At 30.8% G+C, this 21,869-nt stretch overlaps 1 protein-coding gene across 1 annotated transcript; it reads right to left on the bottom strand.

The window, feature by feature from the left end:
- Positions 1-1,606: 1,606 nt before the first annotated feature.
- On the bottom strand, positions 1,607-6,610 carry LOC133310584 (homeobox-leucine zipper protein GLABRA 2-like). Its single transcript, XM_061511538.1, has 11 exons — positions 6,463-6,610; positions 6,058-6,347; positions 5,420-5,537; positions 5,075-5,269; positions 4,434-4,811; positions 3,951-4,052; positions 3,036-3,245; positions 2,783-2,957; positions 2,425-2,696; positions 2,240-2,326; positions 1,607-1,990 (listed from the first exon to the last, which is right to left on the bottom strand). The coding sequence occupies exons 1-11, from the start codon at positions 6,526-6,528 to the stop codon at positions 1,607-1,609; spliced, it is 2,277 nt and encodes a 758-aa protein (XP_061367522.1). The 5' UTR covers positions 6,529-6,610.
- Positions 6,611-21,869: the final 15,259 nt, after the last annotated feature.

Here is a 21,869-nt window from a genome sequence, read left to right as displayed (position 1 = left end):
CAGTAATATTAACAATAAGCATCTGCAATTTGCAGAGAAATATTTTTTTTATTTCCATCTCTAATATATATATATATATATGTATGTATATATATATAGGCTTTAATGTTTCTAAAGTGAACGTAGATAAGTTATCTACATTCGATCTCAAAACGACATCGTTTTGGATTGAAAAATTAAAAAAATATAATGAAAAATACTATCATAACCCTGAAATAAATTATAAATTTATAATTACAAAAATTCCTTGATTTCTGCCTCAAAACAACGTCGTTTTGGGTTCACTGTTGATAAGTTATCTACATTGACTGTAGAAATATATATATATATATATATATATATATATATATATATATACATTGACATCGTTTTTTCTACAGTTACTGCAGATAAGTTATCTGCATTTATTCTCAAAACGACGTCGTTTTGGTATTGAAATCTTAAAAAATTATAAATATAAAGACAAGACTATTATAACTCTGAAATAAATTAAAATTACAAAAACATCATATTTTCGTCCCAAAACAACGTCGTATTAGACTTACTGCAGATGACTTATCTGCAATAACTGTAGAAAAAGTGAACCCTTTATATATATATATATATATATATATATATATATATATATATATTCTCTCTTTTTATCAAGAGAGAGAAAGTTTACTTTATTCTAATTTTTTGGTTAAGCATTGCCAGTTTTACTCTGCTAGTATTTTGTTTTTGGGAGTGTTTGGTTCAAGGATTTTCGTGAGATACCTATGCAATTGTAAGTAGCATTTTGTCTTCTCCACGTTTGGTTGAAGTTTTTTTAAAATTTAGCAAGCAAACTTGAATACCCATCATTTATCAATTGTGAGCAAAAATTGGTGACAAACATAAAGGAGAAATGCCACTTCTAACGTGGTATTCTTAGATGAATGGGGAAATGGATAAAAAACAACATAGATTTACAAAACTTTAATTAATTTATCGGGTAATATTTTGTCCAATCAAACAACTTTTTTCCAACTTTATCAGCAAACTCACTTTCTTACAATTTTTCCAGTAATTCTATTTGCCTAGTAAAAAAAAATTAATTTTTTTCTCTCTCTTCTTTTAATGGGTTCGAATCAAGGAAACAGTCACTGGCAAGGATTACCTCCACCCCACACTCGCTAGTCGGGTTTAACGGGGAGTGATTTTGGTGGTTTTTTCTCTCTTCTTTTAGTGGGTCTCACCAACTTTTTTTTTATGTGTTACATTTTCTCATTATTTTAATGTCTATATTATTTGTGCAGTTGAAATGTATGATCAATTATCTAGTAATGTTCAAGTATTCTAGCCTCATTTGTGTATGTGGGAAAATAATTCTTGCATGACAGAAACCGCTAACTTTTTTACTGCTGAACTGGATTCCAAGAGTCAATTTGGTATTCCTCAAAATTAACTAGAGGTGAAAAATTCAGAGATGAGTTTTTCCATATAAAATAAAGTTCATCCTTTAATTTTCATCTCCTAATTGTAAAGGAACACGAAATTCATCCCCAAGTATAAAAGGGAGTAGAAAGCCTATGACTATAGCAGCTAATCAAAGTCTAATCTATCTAATAATCTTTTATTTTTTTGACTAACTATCTTCGCATTGTAAACTTGTTCTGATATTTCTTAATGTACAAGATACAAGACTTTTGACCGATTCCACAGGCTCAGTTGATAACTTTGCTGTTGGAGAAGCATTGGCAAGGATCTGAAATGCCATTGTAAATAAAGACCCTTCTTCTGTGTATTTTTCTTCTTGCCTTGAAGTAATCACCAATGGCCTTGCTTCCATCCCATCAGGAAGAATTGAGAACCCTGATGGCATTATGGCAATATTACTAGAATCACATCCTGTCATCACAGATTGCATACCAGTTATGTCCACAGGAGCATATACTACCATTGACTCATAATCATTTGTGCAGCTATCTTGGAGTATCCACGTACTGTTGTTTTCTTTTGATTCTATTTTCTGAAAAAATGAGAAGAATCAGATATAAGAACCATGTTTTCAATGCATTTTTGCTTTTAATTCATTGTTTATTGACTATTGAATCATCCACAAAAGGAGAAATTTTTTACTCCTCCTTCTATAATATTGACAAGTCAGTGCTACCCCACATACACATGTGACAATGAATTATAATTAAAATTATGTAATGACTCTCTATAGCACAGGACTAAAAATTTTTCACACAAAAGTGAGATCACAACAACATACTTGGATGTTTACAACATTGCCTCGGTCTTGTCCTTTAGCTAAATTTGCAATGGAATGCACTGACCCACCACTGAACATGATATCCCACTGTGACAATGATAATTATCAACAATCAAAACAATGGCCTTATTTTCTATAATTACTCACAAAATTGGCTATAGAGAAGTGGTGCAAAAGAGTTGTACCTCACTACGACGAGCTTCATCCCTCAAGAAATCAAAGAGAATATTAGGAGAGACAGGAAGCCATACAGAAGAAACAGCTGACAAGATAACCCCAATAGGTTCACCAGGATCATTCAAGTTCTTCCTAGAACTAATCCTTATGTCTTCTCCTGTTTTACCTGTGACTTTGTTCCATGTATGGAAGCTTGATGCTCCAACTGCATGGCAGAAATTCCATGTCATTCTTTGTGCCAACTTCAAAATGCTTTTCCTCCCAGCCAATGTGGCAACACCTGCCATTTGATGATAATCAATCTGTTAATTAAGATGTATTCAGTACTGAAGCCTCCAACAAGTAAATTGGAATTTCATTACTCACCAGTTGAATCCTTCATGGGAACATTTGTTGCCATGTAGAAAACTAAACGTTCACATTGAAGTTGCAGTGTTGTAATCCAGTGCCTTGCCCCAAAGGCTAAACCACTGTTTACAATGGCTCGATACATTGTATGAACTGTGCTCTTCTGGCATTCCAAGTGCTCCACCCAGATTACCTACAACCAAAAGCAACATTCCAAATGAAAGTGCATTCTCACAATTACAAATACATAGTTAAAAAGTTTTGTTCATACCTTGCAATGGCCATTTGACTTATCCTCAATAATGCAACCTGATGGGCGTTTTCTGCATTTCACAAGGGATGTGTCAATGTTGTCCTCTACTTTGTCTATGGATACATCAATGATTGCCCACTGTTCCTCACTTAGCTGTTTGCAGCACCTGACAAAATACACTTCTCTGGTGGGCACCATTGGAGTGAGCATTTGCAACTCAGCAAACATCTGAAGCCATTACAGCTCATGGTTAAAAGTTTTCATATCATAACAAAACCTCTTGCCTTTGTACTTTGATGGAGAAAGTCTCAATTGTCCATATCTAAGGACTTCTTCAACAGGGCATGTTTGTCTTGCTATATTCAAGTATTGAATGGGGAATAAAGCAGAGTTCTCTGCTCCCTATGCCATTGAGAGGAAAATCTTTTCTAGATACAAAGAAAGATGGAGAGAGACATTCCACCAAGAAAAGTGGCAAGAGTTTTAAATAATGTTCAATCTTTACTATATATTGTTTTAAGCTTTTTGTGTCCATATCAATACTTCCAAAGATACAAATAAATGCAGTGTCTAGAGGCAAGGAAAAAGAGAATAGCACTTACATTTCCCAACGGAAGATTAAGGCATGAGTTATAAAACCATAGTTTCTATGATAAAAATTATAATCATCATCCCCATGCAGCAAAAATTTTTTTTATCTTAAACCATATGACAATATTAGGTTGAAAATTTCGGCTCACTTTGAAAAGAAAGTACCATCCTGTTCTCGTGTGTTTCATGGTTGGACCATGGACCACTTGAGGGGGAAAAAAAAATATTATTTCAAAAACATTAGACCGAATGAATGATTCGAGACAGAAGAGAATTATTATTTTTTTGTACGTATGTGTAGTGTGTGACTACCTAACACAGCGGTTATCATCTTCCCCTTACCAATTGCACCGCACCATTCCTGTTAGAACCTTCTCCATTGCATATAACATTAACATTTGCTGCTTTTGATATTAAGCACGGAAACATTTCCTTCCATTGATTCTGCAACAAGTATATTAAAGAACAGAATTGATATTCAAAGCCTAATCAAAAAATTATAAATCATTTAAAACATTCATATGGTGCAAGATTTTAACTTAAATTTTTTATTTTTGAAATCTCTCTTGGTAAACTTACCAATGAGTCAATGACACATTATCTAACACACACACACATATATATATATATATGTTCTACCTAACTTTTTTCATGCCTACTTTTAACATAGTTAGATCAGAATTTCAACTAGCCTTTATCATTTCTCTTTCCTATTAAGATAGAGAGTGGTAAGTAAGATAGACATGAAAAAAATCTAGGTAGAATAACATATCCCTAAATATATATATATATATTTATATGTGTGTGTGAGTATCTTATACTTACCACATCTAGAAAACTTTGGACAAGCCGTGGGAGATCCATAAAAACAAACGCAGTCTCTCTTGAGGCTTCGATGAATCTCTTTGGGCTTCCACTGCATGAATATTTAACTGAGAACTCTTCAACATATTCATCATAGTTAAGTATTTCTCGACCTGTCTCAACACTACGAACCCATAACGGTTCTCCAATATTTGCCATCTTCACGAGCTCCTCCGTTGCTTGGTTTACTATCTCCATTATCCTTGACTTGTCAAGCCCAAAAATTCCATTGTAAGAATCCAAAGAGCTTCTATTCTCTTCATCATCATGGCCAGCAGAACATGAAGGAGACGTTGTCCCTGGTGGGTATTTTCCTAAAGTTGCTCGAAGCTTCTCTACCTACATATATATATATATATATATAGAATAACGTTTTCAATCTGAATTACACACATATATATATACAGGAGAAGGATATATTTATAAAAAAATTTTGCAAATTTTTGCAAATTGTACTATATATTCCCAGGAGAACATAGTGTAATTTGTAAGCAAAAAATTTGTAAATATAAGTCTCTCTCTCTATATATATATATATATATTACAATGAAATAAAAATAAAAAAATTAGTAATGTATATTTAGAGTTAGTTTTACACAAACCTCAGCTTTGAGTTTGGCATTTTCAATACGAAGTTGATTTTCTCCAGTGGAAAAGGAACCATCTACGTTAGTTGTGGCAATGCCACAGTTGGGGCAACAAGATTTGTTTGAGGTTTCTCGCATGGCCCTATTTTCATCCCTTAGTTTCTCTAGCTCTGTCTTCAACAATGAATTTTCATGGCGCTCTTGTATTGCCTGCAAAAATCAATAACATAGCATAATTTCTAAATTGCCAAGCTGCCAATAGAAAAAAATAATAATTTTTTTTTGTGTGGGGGGTTTGAAATTATATATTGTATATATACCTGCATTGTTGAGTAAAAATTAAGTAAAAAATTTAGATACCTTGATTTGGGTTCGACGATTTTGGAACCAAAACTTGACTTGCCTAGGAGCAAGGCCTAATTGCTTGCTAAGTTGTTGCCTCTGCTTTTCATCAGGATGTGGTGATTCTTTGAAAAGACTAATATAGTACACTCATGTCAGCTTTTCAACACAAGCTTCGTATTAAAGTGAGTGGTCCAACAACAAATGGAGTTTAATAATGCAACAACTCTAAAATAATACAAACTAATCAACTTAAAAGAAGTGGAAAAAAAGGGGCTTTACATTGGCATATGATAACCAATAAACCAATAAAGCAAAAGCAGTTATATTTTTTTTAAGTAAGCTTTATCTTTTTATCATATTCTTTTCATTTCGACTATATGATATAGCAAAATTATCTAATAATGCCTGCAAATTATATAAACCACCCTTTGAAGCTCCCTCACCGGTAAAGGTTGTTGGCATGCAAATTGTTTAACTTTGGAAGAAACCATTATACAAATTATATAGTACTGATTAGCTAACATCTAACATGTGATGTTGTGCACATATAAAATCATCTCAGAAAAATGTACAAGAAAATTACAATGCTCACTTCACCAATACATATTTATATGGAAGTAAGAGTAGTTAGAAAAAGGTAAGAGTTTACGTACGCTTCCATTTCTCTAATCTGTTCAGCAGTGTGCCTGTGATACTTCTTCCTTTTCTTCTTCTTCTTCTTCTTCTTCTTGTTCTTATCTCCATCCCCATCATCATCATCATCATCATTACCACCACCATCATCATCATCCTCTCCTTCAAAATAATCATCTGCACTTGATCTCAGTACTGCTCCTGAGTTCTCGCTGCTAATCTCAACGGTGGTTTCCTCTCGCCGTTCACCTCCTCTACTACCCTCATCCCCATCATCAACCTCCATGCTACCATGGCGAAATATCCCAGCCTTCAAAGAACAACCCCACACAAAATTCAATCATACCAAAAAAGCAAAAATAATAAATAAATAAAAAGTGTTTATGTTCATATAAATATATATAAGAAAAAAGGTGAGTTTTTACAAGGCTAAGTGAGAGAGCAGGAGAGGAAAACAAGTCTTTGGTGTTGTTGGACATGTCCACGCCCATTGGCAACAACGTTTGTTTGTGTTGATGATTATGTTTTTTTTTTTTTTTAAGGAGCAAAAATGGTGAAGCTAGGTTGGTGTTTTCATGGAGATAGAAAAAGGTGTGTGTATGTGTGTGTGAGACAGAGAGAGAGAGAGAGAGAGAGAGGTAGCAACTAGCAAGTGATGAATTTAAGAATATAAAAACAAAAGAGAGGAACTCGCTAAGGAATTTTTTTAATTTTTTAATTTTGGTTTTGTTTTTTAGTTGGTTAGTAAGAGAGAGAAGAAGAGGCTGGTAGGATTGACGGTTGGATATGGCTTATGATACGTTACATGAGTTTGAGACACGACCCAACTAACGTTTATGGTTTATGAGCACTTCACTTGAAATTATTATGGCTTCAACGGTTTCCATATAACACAGTTCGTTGGCAGCATCAACTCACATGTGAGTTTGTGGTTTTTTGGAACCTTAAATTCCTAGATGCCCTTTGAGTTATGAAATTTTATTTCTATTCAACTATTCTTGTTCTATTCTATTCTATTTTATTCCTAACCCTGTAATCTATATTTTAATTAATGTTATAGTACACATTAAATAGTAGGGATAAAAAAATATTTCTTATTTTAAAAACACTTTCAGTGTGATTCGGATTAAGAGAGAAAGAAAGTAAATACTGAATAGATAAAGGGTGAATGATGGCAGGATTAGAAAAATGAAAAATGAGAAATGAAACTTAAGCTTTTACTTTTGAAATGGACTCCCATCCTGTAGTTTGGCCTTTACAACTTCATCAAAAAAACAAGAGGTTAGTCAAATTCAAATCACTAATTATAATATAAATTCATGATTTTACTTTTTAAAACATAATATAATATATTTTTCATAACATTTTTTATGAAATAATTTCTCTCTCTTTACAAATTAATATGATTAACTGTTATTTTTTAATTTGAATAGGGATAAATAAGTAAATTAAATTGGTGTTCTTCCGAAAAATTTCAGTTTGAAAGAACTTAAAAAAAAAAAATACTTACGAGAGGAATTTGAAGGGTATATTTAAAAATATTTATAATAGTTAACTCTTCCCATTAATTTTGATAATACTTTAACTTTGGTGTTTTATTTTCACCTCCACTATAAAAAATTCTAGGTCCATCATTGATGTATCCGGTAACTCATATAACTAATAAATTAAAGTTGCTATATATAAATGAGATCAACTATCAAAATTGAGAATATAGCTTATATTGGTGTAAAATTAACTTGTCTCAAAATAAAAATACTCATATTCAAAATTAATGCTTATAAGATTTTATTTTATTTTATTTTGTCAATATCTGATGAACTTTTATGTACATAACAACACAATATAAGTATGTAAGTTGTTTAAATAGAATAAAAAAAGAAATTATTTTAATTATGTTTGATATGTTAAATTACTTTTTTATAATATGGAAAATTTATATAATTTTTTCTCTTTGTCCTTTTTATTTATAACTGTATTCATAATTTTAAACTCAATTTTAAGCATATATATATAAGTATTATTTAATAATATATATTTTAATAATTAATTATTTACATTAATTATATAATAATAATAATAATAATTGATATTTCTATTATTGATATCATTCTAGATTTCCAGTTTACGGGAGTTACCTATCTTAATTATGCTTAGTTAGAATTTTCAAGGACAAGTTTTTGTGATTATAACATAACTGTTGGGGTCGTATAAATGGAGAAAAATAATTTGCTTAAAGAGCCGTTTTTACTTGGGTTCAACAGCTCGTATTAATTGAAAAAACTAATAATTTGTTTTTAAAATTCTAAAATTTACTGTGGCATTAATGCATTACGTACTGTATGAGTACAAATAATATTTTTGTTCAAACTCAACGCAATATAATTTGACAAAGGATAACTTTTTTTTTACTCATAATTTAATTTTAATTATTGATTTTTGTAAATTTAACGATTATAAATTGTCAGAAAATCAACCGTTAAAATTGAATTGCAAGAAGTTTGTAAGGGAAAAAAGTTATAAATATAATTTTCTCTTAATTTACATGGAAAGGGTTATATTTATAAATTTTTTGTTTACAAACTCTTACAAATTATATTATGTGCTCCCAGAAGTACACTAGATTACACTATGTACTTCTGGGAATACATAATATAGCTTATAAAAATTTATTAAAAAAATTTGTAAACAGATCATTCCCAAAATATATATATGCAATACTAAAAAACCTCTCTTATAACTTATATGGCTATTAACTGACGAATATTTGTACGTAATAATTTGTTTTCATTCAATTAGCTAGAATGTTACTCCATTTCAGGACCAATTATCAATTATATTAGCTCAAATAGAACCAATATACGGACTAAGCATTAATATAAAATTCAAAATTATGGATACTTAATTAAAGAATTGTTTTTCTTTAAGGATCAAATCAAATTAAAATTTATAAACTTGTCGGGAAGATCAAAATGCAGTTTTAAACAAAATTTTGTCGTTTACCGTAAGCAAATTCATCATATTTGAATTAGTAAATTATTTGTTCCTTCAAGCAAAACATAATAATGAATAATTCTTTTTTTTTTTGTAAACATAATGGATAATTCTTTAATTCTACAAAATAACACACACGTCATAATTAAGGGGACCGCTTGATTTTATAATTTATATTAGTCAGGCAATCTTATAAACGAAACATATGATTTCGACTTTTATATATGCTCCTAAATTTTTCACTTAATTCATGTATATATGTGCCACTTGTAATACTAAAAAAAAAATTAATTAATTCACCTAAATTTATCACTTAATTTGTTGAAGTAGATAAATTCAGGCAGATCGATATCAGAGTGGTAGGCATGCAAAGGTCTCACCTCATTCATATATATGATATGCACCTAACATAACACTGAACGCGTACAATAGCATGGATGGGGAAAAGAATAGATAATTGTTGTTATGGACGTACAGCTCCAACTTTCAATTAGTTGGTGAATCATAGCCATAACTTATAATCATCTTGTGAATTTTCTCATTTTGTATCGTGAACACCATATTTTGTCCTATCTATTCCCCATTTTTGTTTTTTATTTTTTATTTCTTGTTCCATAAAAAAAAAATATGAGAAATGAATTAAAATTTAAAAAAAGAAGAAGGAGATAATGACAACTCATAAGTCAAGTATATCTCTTTTAAGTAGACAGCCCATGCAGCCTTGCAGTATCGAAATTTTACAAAAAAATGGAGTCAGGTCAAATAAGGAAGAAAGAAAGATGTTTGAGAAAGACTACCAAAAAAAAGAAAAAGATGTTTGAGAAAGAAACAGGAGGGGGGGAGGGAATAAACAAGCTCAATGGATGGAAAGATTGAGAATGTTTGAGAAAAAGATGTTTAAGATGAAAGATTGTGGGTATTTCATCGCGCAAAAATTGGAAGTGACATTTTCAGCTAAATGTTTGATGGCTTATTTGGTCAACCTCTCTTTGTAAGAAGACAAATTCTATCTACGTATATTGAACAAAAATAATAAGGAAGAAAATGGATGGAAATTTTTTTAAAAATATGGATCCTATTTCTTTATGAAAAGTAAAAAAATACAAAGTGTATCATTTAAAATAACATACATTTTTATCTTCTTTTATTTGAATATTATACCTTGTATTATTTTTCTTTTTTGAATTCACCGATTCCAGCTATTAGAATAGGGCATGATATTGTTAGCTTGGACTTATTCGCACTGTTATTAAAATTGGACCGATTCGGCCGGATCGATCCGAGAATTAGTAAACTGGTCATATAATCAGTCCAGTTGAAGCAATGGACCAGCCATGCATCAGAACTGGTATGATTCGGTCCGACCCGGCCGGTTTTTATGAAAACTGGTGACCCGGTCGGTTAACCGATAACCCGGCCCGTCCAAAAAAAAATTAAATTATTTATTTTTCAAAAAAAGAATCATAATGGATATATTTGAATATTTTTGTGCTTATTGATTTACATAAGTTATGTACCTACAATACTAATATTATCTCAATTATGCACTATCTAGAAAATTTTGATTTGATTTATAGTTAGAGATGTCGTTTTCTGAACCTAAAGCTCTGTATCACGATCATTATATTTTTGTTTGATCCTTTATTGGATAATAATATAGGATTTATTATTTTTTATATTAAAATATTTGAAATTTTTATCATTTTTTTATATACTTTATAGTATGTTGATATTTTTTTAATAATTATAAAATTTCATATAATTATCGGGTCATGCGATTGAACCAGTGATCCACTGATTGAACCAGTGACCTAGTACCTCGACCGGATCAACGAAGGAGTCAATTTTAATAACATTATTTATTGGACCTTTATACCATATGAGGTGAAAGAAATTAAACAAGTCATGATTAGACATTTTTAGTAGAATAGTTTCCTCCAAGTAAAAAAATAAACGAGTAAATGAATAGTACTAGATGTTCCAGGAGCGTCTTATACAGTTTTGCTTTTGTCCAGCTCGAGAACTTATCTTGAATATATACGGTTGATGTTGGAGTATAAACGTGAATCGTGTCTCTATACATGTAACTCTCTATACTAATAATAATAAGGAAAAAATGTTAATGTAGTTAGCAAATAAGTTATTTGTATTTATTCTTAAAATAATGTTATTTTGGTATTGAAATTTTAAAATATTATAAATATAAAGATTGTTATAACCCTGAAATAAATTAAAATTACAAAAATACCATAATTTCCGTCCCAAAACGACATCGTATTGGGTTTACTGCAAATAATTTATCTGCAGTAACTACAGAAAAAACGAACCTTAATAATAATAAAGGAATTCATTCATGGAATAATTTAACCGTGATGATTTATTAATTCTGCATATTTTATTTTGATTTATTTTAGCTGTGATAATTTGACGATTCAAAATTTATAATAATAAAACTTATAACATTACAATTTTTATCAAAGGGATAATTTAACCGTGATAGTTTGTTAATCTCGTGTAACACCCTCCCTTGTATGCATCCAAGAGAGTTGTTTGCTAAGCGGATTAGAGTTCTTTAATCATATTTTAGAGACTGAAAATCACTTTTACAATGCCAATTAAAAACTTATAATTGAAATCGGGTTCGTCACAAAAATCAGAGTATCTGAGCCTAATTCTAAAATAAATGTCCTACACCTTCCTAATCGTACTTTAAATAAGGTTTTAGTTTGAACGGGATGTTACATCCCGCATATTCTATTTTAATTTATTTTAGTCGTGACAGTTTGGTGATTCAAAATTTATCTAAAATTTATAATAATTAAAATAATAACATTAAATTTTATTTTAATAGAATTAGCTGAGTTGAGACGACTTGTTAATCCTACAATTATTATTTCCGATTATTTTAACTGCAACAGCTTGATGGTCTGAAACCATCAAATCCAAAACGTTTAAATGATTTCCTTTAAATTTATTTTCAAAATTAAAATCAATCAGCACACGAATATCTTTTACAGAACGACATAGTTTGGAGTTTCCTATCTCACCAAGGGATACGTCGGAGCGGGATCCTTCTCATCAAACACAAAAATCAAATTTTCAAAAATTAAATTTATTTTATTTTTTGTATAAAAAATTATTTTCTTTTCTTTATTCAATTTTGTTTAAGTTTTTGAGGTGAAATAAATATTTAAAATTTTATCAATAATTTGCATAACTAATATAAGTTAACTATTTTTTAAATGGATTGTGTAGGGTGCTAACACATTTCTTACTCGTAATTGACTCCCAAATTCATTTTCTATTTGAAAGACTAATTTTCTCAAACAAAAGAATTTTTCCAATATTTTCTCAAATAAACCTTGATGGCAACTCTATTATTTTTAATACTCAATTTCTTTCGCCGTCACATCGCGATTCGGTTGCAACATGCATGATACCGGTTTTTCTATTTTAGATTATTTATACCTTTCTCTTCTCGAACTCCTTCATATTCACCTCTAACTCTATATCATATTATCCTTAATTATAAGAGGAATTTTAAACTGTAAAATGAAAATTTAACCTAAAAACTTAAATTAACAAGTGAGGCCAGATCAATAATTTTATATAATATATTAATGTCCCTAACATACCCCTAACGCGCTAATATCTCTTAGGGTGTGTTTGGTACAATAGAAATTTTTTGGTATCCGAGAATCATGATAAATGGGAATACAATAGAAATTGAGTTTATCCGGAATGTTACGAAAAAAGGTATTTGGTTCGTCAAAATATTACCGGAAATATTGAGTAAAGATTACTGATTCATGTTTGGTTTAGAACGGAATATGACTTGGAATATGAGATTATTTTACAAAAATAACCCTAGACTATTTTTACTTTTGTAATTGATAAATTGACTAGGTTTTGATGTGTTGAGATATTTTTGTCACAAAAATTATTGTTGTGCTTTTCCTTTACTTGGAATTCTGAATTACCATATTATTTTTTATAATCAGAATAGTGACTTTTCTTTATAAATCAAATTACTGGTAAATATTGGATATCCAAAAACTAAGTTTTGTATCTTGTACCAAACATGGTAATATACCATTACCAAAGAACGTTTATCAGTAATCTTTCAAGTATCCTTGTACCAAATACACCCACAAATATCTTATTCGAAACCAAATTAACTTTTAGATTTTTTTTATTTCATATATTGTTCGTTTTTATGGAGGAGATAGCATAAGCATACTAACTAGGGGTGGTAAACGAGTCAGGGGCCTTTGGCTCGGCTCGTAAAGGCCTGAGCTCGTTTAATAAAAGCTCGTGTGGGAACCAGGCTTGGACTTGTATAAAAGCTCGTATAATAAAAAGGTCTCAGGCTCTAATTCAGAAGCTCGGCCTTAGAGCCTCCCAGGGTAGCCTAGTATATAAATATTTATTTATATTTTTTATACTACTTGTAATAACTCTCTCTAATCAATTTATTTCACCCCATCTTATTGGTTTAACAGACTTTTTGAATGATTTTGTTCTATATTATGCTATTTGGATATATATTGAATTTATGTATATTTATGGAATTACTAGTGTTGTTCTATATTATCCTTCAACGTCCTTCACACAAACAAACCCACAAAAACTCATTCGTTCCACTGTACACTGCTCGTTTGTGTCAATTTATTTTTTATTTTATTTATTTTATTTTTATTTTTGTTGGCACTTTTTTTATAATGGGCTAAGATAATATAACCTGTTATCTACCTTCTCTCACTTTAATTTTATTTATTTATTGTAGACTTTGTAAATTATTGTTGCAAATTAGAAGCTAAGGTTTCTATCTGGAAATTTATTTTTTGTGAAATTCTGTTCTCTTATTTTTATTCTTTAACATGCTAACATGCTAAGACAGGCTTGACAAAGGCTTTTATTTTTTGTAAATAAACCAGGCCACATGCCAATATTATATTCGTAACAGGTAACATGTTAAGGCCAGTCGGACACGTTTAAATACAAGCTTGACCCGTTAAGATCAAAGCTCGACCCGTTAACCCCCTAATACTAACTTACTAAGAAGATGTTTGACTATGAGTATAAAAAACGACAATAATCACATTTCTTTCTCTCTCCTCCACTTCTTTTAGCTTAATTATTGTTTTCAATCTTTTATTGATTTATAAAACAAATTGTGGATCACAGAAGTTCTTTTAAGAAAAAATTTATACATCATCTTTAAGAGCTACCTCTAAAGCACGGACACATATTTTTAGAAAAAAAATATGTGCTGGACACGTGTCAGACATCAATATATTCTAACGTGCGTTCGACACATGGTTAACATTTTTCGACACATGATCAACAATTTTTGACATGTTTTTTTTTAGATGTCCAAAATTTATTTTATCTTTTTGATTGAAAATGAAAAAAAAATTTATAAATCAAATATTTTCTGTTATAAAATTTGACCTGAAAAAGTAACAAAGTATGAAAAATTATTTTTTCTTTATATTAATGTTATACATTTGAATATTTGATTGATTATATAACTTATTATGAGCTGCAATCAAACGTAAACTATATTATATATATTAAAAATATTATTTAATATCAAAACATGTTCTAGTGTGTCGAAATCTAATATTTTTTATAATTAACATGTTGGCGTGTCATGTCGCATCCCGTGTCCCGTGTCGGTGTCGGTGCAACATAAGAAGGTACTACCGTATAGGTTGAATAATTATAAAAATATACACCAAATAAATTTTTATGAAAAACATAATTTAGATATTAATACTTTTTATGTAATATTTTATCAATGTATGATATAAATAATTACTCTTGTGATTCCTATCATCAAAAAAAAAATTACTCTTGTGATTCAAGAATTAATATATTTTTAATATAAATTTTATTCTAGGTTGTAAAATTTTACCCTTAATTCTAATTTAGGAATTAATATAATTTTATGTAGAGTTTCTATCACCATGTAATTATATAAATAAGTGACAAAGTGAGATTAAAAAGATAAAGAGAAAAGAAAAAAGTAGCACTAATATGGACAAAGACAAAAAAATATCCTCAATCGCATATTTGCATGGATATAATATCATCATTTGAGAAAAGTAGAGGGGTATTATCATAAATTAAAAAATAAAGATAAATGGCACACGTGTTATACAGAATACCTATTTAAGGAAATTGCGACACCTGACCCCAAATTCTTTTTATTCTCCTAATAATTTTATAATTTTAAATATAAAAATAAAATAAAAATATATAATTTTCGGAATAGTTAATGTTTCAAAAAGAATATTTAATAAAAAAAAACTTTTTCTTGAATAAAAGATGAAAATTATTTAATAATAAATATACTATTTTAAAATGATGTTCCTTATAATAATTTTATTGATAATGGAAATAATTATTTCTTTACAAAAATTCAGTAATTTAAATTATTTTTTCTCTTAACTAATTTTTAAATTCTATTTTTGTGTATCAATATTTTACTCAAGTAAGATAAACAAGTAAATTGCTAATAAAAAAAGTTAATTTTTTTATTTTTTATAGAGTAAATACCTTTTTTGGTCCTCAGCAAATTTCTCGACACCCGTTTTAATCTCTAGCAAATAAAAAGGCCCGTTGTGGTCCCTAAGAAATTCAAAATGGACTCATCTAGTTGAAATCGTGGTCCCTCACAATTTCTAAAAAGACCCATATCAGTCCCTAAAAAGACTAAAATGGGTCTATTTTGAATTCTTTAATGATCACGATGGGCCTTTTTATTTGCTAGGGATTAAAGCGGGTATCGTGAAATTTGCTGAGGACCAAAAAGAGTATTTACTCTTTTTTATAACTAAAATTTGTAGCTTATAAAAAAGATAGATGTCAAAAATTAAATAATTTCTTAAAATTCAAAATGACCTTAACTCCATCCTCAACCGACCCCGCCAAGGCTGCCATCATCGTTAGTTCATCTTCGCTCCACCATGACTACTGCCATTTCCATATCTTTCATCACTGCCGTTATCACTATCGGCACCAAATCTTATTTTCATGATTTGTTTCATAATTTTAATATATTTAATTTTATATATTAAATGTATTTTTTATTAGAAAAATATTTATCATTTTAAATGATTATGTTATTTTTAATGAAATTACGTGCGTAAGTTTTTACATTATTTATCCTTCATTTTCTTTTTCTTTTTAATTTTATAAATTAGAGAAAATGAATAAATACACTAAAACAACATAGTTTGGTTAAAAATGATACAAAGTTGTATCATTTAAAATGACAAACATTAAATCTATTTTTTAATTTTAACGTCCGAGAATTTTTTTGATTAAAAATCTTTGTTACGCATTAAATCCAAGGGACATTGACCATATTGCCACTCCTTTAATAAAAATTTACCTGATTGCCACTTCTGAAAAAAAATTTGCCAAAATGCCACGCCTGAATCCCGCTGGTCTGACAAGCGGGAATGGACTGGAGACGTGTCAGCGTCTGAATGGTGAACCATTCTCGCTGGGCTGCCCAGCTAGAATGACAGAATGCTGACACGTGGCAAAAGTACAGACATCCAGAGAATGCCTGTGCTTTTGCCACGTGTCAGCATTCTGTCATTCTAGCTGAGCAGCCCAGCGAGAATGGTTGACCATTCAGACGCTGACACGTCTCCAGTCCATTCCCGCTTGTCAGACCAGCGGGATTCAGGCGTGGCATTTTGGCAAATTTTTTTTCAGAAGTGGCAATCAGGTAAAATTTTGCCTAAAAAGTGGCAGTATGGTCATTGTCCCTAAATCTAAATCCAATATAATTTTAGATTTTAGAAAATCTAATAAAATAATATATTTAAATATTTAAGTTTGTCGGTTGATAATTGGGTAACGTTGCAAGTGCTGTCCACAAGCTCAGAATAATAATAATAATAATAATAAAATTTTGAAGTTTTTAAAAAGTTATGTAATTTATATTATTATTATTATTGTTATTTAAAACATGTATTCCTTATTTATCAAGCTTATATATCACATGCGTAATCAATCTACTTCGTCAGCTAACTTTTTGTCCAAGAAAATTTATTTCGTGAGGTCCACCGAATTGACTTTATTGCATATATTACTGTAAAAGAGCAGTACTTGCTATTAACATGTGATAAAAATGTGTTTACCAAAAAAAGATATATATGATTTTAAAATGGGTATTTGCCATTACACCACATAAAAGTTAAAAAAAAAACGACTAATCTCGGAATAAAAATAAGAAAGTTGATATTTTTAAAATTTATAAATATAAATTTTCTAAATACAAGCAATAAGAATAACGTCAAATAATGATTATTTAGCCTTATTTTATACGTTATATTTTAGTTTGATACACTTTTCTTTTAATTATCAGTCAAATAAACATTTATTATAATAAAAAATTACAACAAAATATATTTTATATTTTTACGAATTGTCATTACTTTGTTAACGAAATTGGAGGTGACCAAAATGTTAATAGCATGGCCATTCTTTATAACTTAGATACCGTAGTACAAATCATGGATCATTTGACAACACTTGTTATTTCATAAAATCCTTTTCTTCCTCGTAAGCCTGATATTTGATCCAAAATATTTACATCTACAACAATTTTTAAAAAAACAACTAAAAAATTCTCTAGAGTCTAGACTAACTATTCGGCAAAAAAGAAAAGAAAAAGTTGAAATATCTTGCCACATATTTTATTAAATTTATTTCTTGTCTGTTGCAGATTATTTAATTTAATTTTATTTATTAAAGGTTGTCGTTTCTCTTTTAACTATTTATTTAATGTTGCAATAATGCAAGTGGGGAGCAGAGGGTGACGGTAATCAAGTGGGAAAATGAAACCTCTTTAATCAGTAGTGCCAAAAAGCAGTTATTGCATTGCAATGAATTGATGCCACTATTCATTATTCATTAGACATTTTTTTTTTTTTTTGGTAAAAATTCATTAGACATTAGTTAACTAGCTGTATCTTTTTTCCTTCTACATTTATCTTGGCTTTTCTTAGCTACCACTGAGTGAATGATAAACCTTTATTATTAATTTGTTGAAATAATTAATGCTGTAACAACGAAAGATATATGGGAAAAGTTCACCAATGTCCCTGTGATTTGCTTCAGAATCATTTATGCTCTTGTGGTTTTTTTCCTATCACATATGCCCCTGTGCTTGTAAAAAATAAGAAACCACAGGGGTATATGTGATAAAAAACCATATCCTTTTACAAACTACAGGGGCATATGTGATAAGAAAAAAACCAGAGGGGCATAAATGATTCTGAAGTAAACCACAGAGTCATTGATGAACTTTTCCCCGTGTATAATTTATAGGCTAGCAGGCTTGTAAACAGTTATTTATACGAGTTAGTCACATCCATAATTAAAGTTTTGGTGCCATGTAGGTTATGATTAAGTTTATCTGCAATTCAAACTAAGTTAGCTATAATATTTTCTTTCAAAAAAATTGTTTTGGTAGTTGGGAACGTTAGATAACTTGAAGTAATCATGTGATTCGAGCACAAACCTAATACATAGTAGTATTAATTGTTTTAAAGGATAATTCCACAGCTTTCTTTTTCTAGTCTCTACTTTAGCGTTCTTTCTTTTTTTTTTTTTTTTTGATAACAAGCGTTCTTTCTTTTATCTTGTCCATGCACCGTTTTATTCCAAAGGAAAGCAAAAAGAGCAACCCAAAAATTCCTAGAAAAGAGGTATCTCTTGCTTTTTCTTTTTCTTTTTTATATATTATAGATATCCTCCACACAAAGTAATTTTGTTCAGGGCATGTTCAAAATTAAAAATTTAAACCCTTCCTAAAGATAATTCTGGAGAAAATCAAACACAAATTTTGTCCCTCACATATCAACTTCTATGCACCAACTAAGCTACCATATGATGATATCTTGCTTTATTTGTTTTGAAGCTCTTTCACTTTCTTATTTTTGGGTTACAAAAGGTGGAAGCAAAGTTTAATATGGGGAGAATGGTCAAGTAGTTAGAGAAAAATAAAATAAAAAATGAACTATCCTTGAGAGAGCATTCTTCATAGAAGCTAGACAACAACAACAAATATTCATGGTTTAGGATACCTTCAGCAAACTGAGCACAAAAGTGTTGAGATATATAGTCCCACATTGATTGGATGGACAACTAATATGGCCTTTATAAGGCTTTGGGCACTCTCACCCCTTGAGCTAGCTTTTGAGGTGGTGACCTCAAGGTTCTTAACATGGTATCAGAGCCTCACCGTTCCCCGCTTTAAAAAAGTGAAATTAAAATAAAATAAAAAAAGCACAAAAAGGTAAACCAAAAATAGGCCTGTGCAATTTTCACGCTTCTAGCCTAAAGGGCTATTGCGTGAGGGGGCGTGTTGAGATATATAGTCCCACATTGATTGGATGGACAACTAATATGGCCTTTATAAGGCTTTGAAAACTCCCACCCCTTGAGCTAGCTTTTGAGGTGGTGACCTCAAGGTTCTTAACACACAAATAGCTAGTAACCGAAAATCCTTGGACTTGTGAAAAACAAGACCATGAGTAAGAGTGCCAACAAGATATCTTAAGATTCGTTTGACTGCCTTCCAATGAACTTCAAGAGGATTGTGCATAAATTGACTAACTTTGTTGATAGCAAAGGAAATATCTGGTCTTGTTATGGTTGCATATTGAAGTCCTCCAACAATGGATCTGTATAAAGTGGGATCAGAGAAAGCAGTGTCACCTGTTGCAGACAGTTTCTGATTTGATATCATAGGAGTTGGCATAGGTTTAGCGGAAGTCATATGAGCTTTGGTGAGGAGATCAGAGATGTATTTGGTTTGAGTTAGATGGAGAGTAGTAGGTGAGGTGTGAACAGCTTCTAATCCAAGGAAATAGTGAAGGGAACCAAGATCTTTTAAAGAGAAAATGTTGTTGAGGTTGGATATAAGAGAGGCTATTTCAGTGGAGTTGTTACCAGTGATGAGAATATCATCAACATATACTAAAATGTAGGTGATTGAAGTAGATGTGAATCTGGTGAATAGGGAGGCATCAGATTTGGTGTTTGTGAAGCCAAATTTCTGCAAAGTCAGAGTGAGGGTATGAAACCAAGCTCGAGGAGCTTGTTTTAGACCATAGATAGCCTTGTTGAGTTTGCAAACATATGGAGAATCTGTGGCGTGAAAACCATCAGGCTGGGACATATAAACAGTCTCATCTAGAACTCCACACAGGAAAGCATTATTGAAGTCAAATTGTCTGATGATCCATCCTCGAGTAAGGGCTATAGACAGAATCAAACGAATGGTTGTAGGTTTTACAACAGGGCTAAAAACTTCACCAAAATCGAAGCCTTCCTTTTGTTGGAAACCTTTTGCCACAAGTCTGGCTTTGTATCTTAGGATGCTGCCATCAGGTTTCCTTTTAATTTTAAAGATCCATTTGCAACCAATTGGTTGAATTCCAGGTGGAGGAGGTACTAAAGTCCAAGTATTATTGTTGATAAGAGCTTGAAATTCCTCTGTCATGGCCTGCTTCCAGTGAGGACAATTGATAGCTTGAGATATGTTTGCAGGTTCAGTGTCATGAAGATTAGAGAGATGCTGGGGAACTGAAGTATGGTAAGTTTTGGGTTTATAGATGCCAGACTTGCTTCTGGTTTGCATGTGATGAATTGGTGGAGGATTAGAAGGAGGAGTGGAATTCTGATGTGGTGGTATTGGTGCATCAGCAGAAAGTTGTGAAGTGGATGTATGAGCTGGACCTGAAATTGGAGGACTAGAAGATGTATTAGTAGAATCTGTAGATGTAGAAGTGGAGTTGGTTGGATGAGTAATAACAGTTTCTTGAGAAACTAGAGGTATTTGAGGAATTGTAGTAGAAGTGGGTGCATGAGTTGACATGGAAACAGTAGGAAAAAGAGTAGCATAAGAGAAATCATTTTCATCAAATATAACATCTCGGGAAATGAAAATTTTTCCTGTAGGGGAGAGGCAGTTGTAGCCTTTGTGATTCATAGCATAGCCTAAAAATACACATTTATGGGATCTGAAATTAAGTTTGTTTTTGTTGTAAGGTCTAAGCAAAGGAAAACAAGTGCATCCAAATACCTTAAGAAAACTATAATCGGGTTTATTATGATACAGCAATTCAAAGGGTGACTTGTATTGAAGAACAGGAGTTGGTAATCTGTTTATAAGATATATGGCAGTGGAGAATGCCTCTTCCCAATAAGAAAGGGGTAATTTGGCATTTGCTAAAAGAGCCAAACCTACTTCTGTGATGTGCCTATGCTTTCTTTCAATTCTCCCATTCTGTTGATGAGAATATGGAACAGTCAGTCTATGTGTGATGCCATGAGTGTGAAGAAACTGAACAAAAGAAGTGGAAATAAACTCCTTAGCATTGTCAGTTTGTAGGTTCTTGATTTTTAAGCCAGTTAAGGTTTCAATCATTGCCTTATATTGTATAAACACAGAATATACTTGAGATTTATTTTGGATAAGATAAAGAGTACCAAATCTTGTATAAGCATCAACAAATAGGACATAGTATCTACTTCCTGATAAACCAGCAAAGGGAGCTGGACCCCAAACATCAGAAAAAATTAAGTCCAAGGGAGCAGCATAGTGAGTAGTAGACGAAAAATGAGGTAACTGATGTATTTTTCCAAGACTACAAGCTTCACACACAGATGGATGAAGTTTGAGGTGATTAACAGAAACAAAAATATTACATTGTTGCAAGACAAATTTTACAATAGGAGAACTAGCATGGCCTAATCTTTTGTGCCACAAATCAAAAGAAACAGAAGAAGTGGACAATGCCATAGG

The sequence above is a fragment of the Gastrolobium bilobum genome, unplaced genomic scaffold (assembly GCF_033153095.1).
Source record: "Gastrolobium bilobum isolate Gb01-03AN ecotype WA unplaced genomic scaffold, APGP_CSIRO_Gbil_v1 utg9634, whole genome shotgun sequence".
Taxonomy (NCBI): Eukaryota; Viridiplantae; Streptophyta; class Magnoliopsida; order Fabales; family Fabaceae; genus Gastrolobium; species Gastrolobium bilobum.
This window is presented reverse-complemented; position numbering and strand designations above follow the sequence as displayed.

What these genes read in the sequence shown, in the direction of transcription:
- LOC133310584 (XM_061511538.1), bottom strand. Translation starts at nt 6,528, where the DNA reads ATGGGCGTGGACATGTCCAACAACACCAAAGACTTGTTTTCCTCTCCT. An exon ending in GGAATGGTGCGGTGCAATTG is followed by an intron (nt 3,246 to 3,950) that starts GTAAGGGGAAGA and finishes TAATGGCTTCAG; the next exon opens with ATGTTTGCTGAGTTGCAAAT. An exon ending in GCAATGTTGTAAACATCCAA is followed by an intron (nt 1,991 to 2,239) that starts GTATGTTGTTGT and finishes TCATTTTTTCAG; the next exon opens with AAAATAGAATCAAAAGAAAA.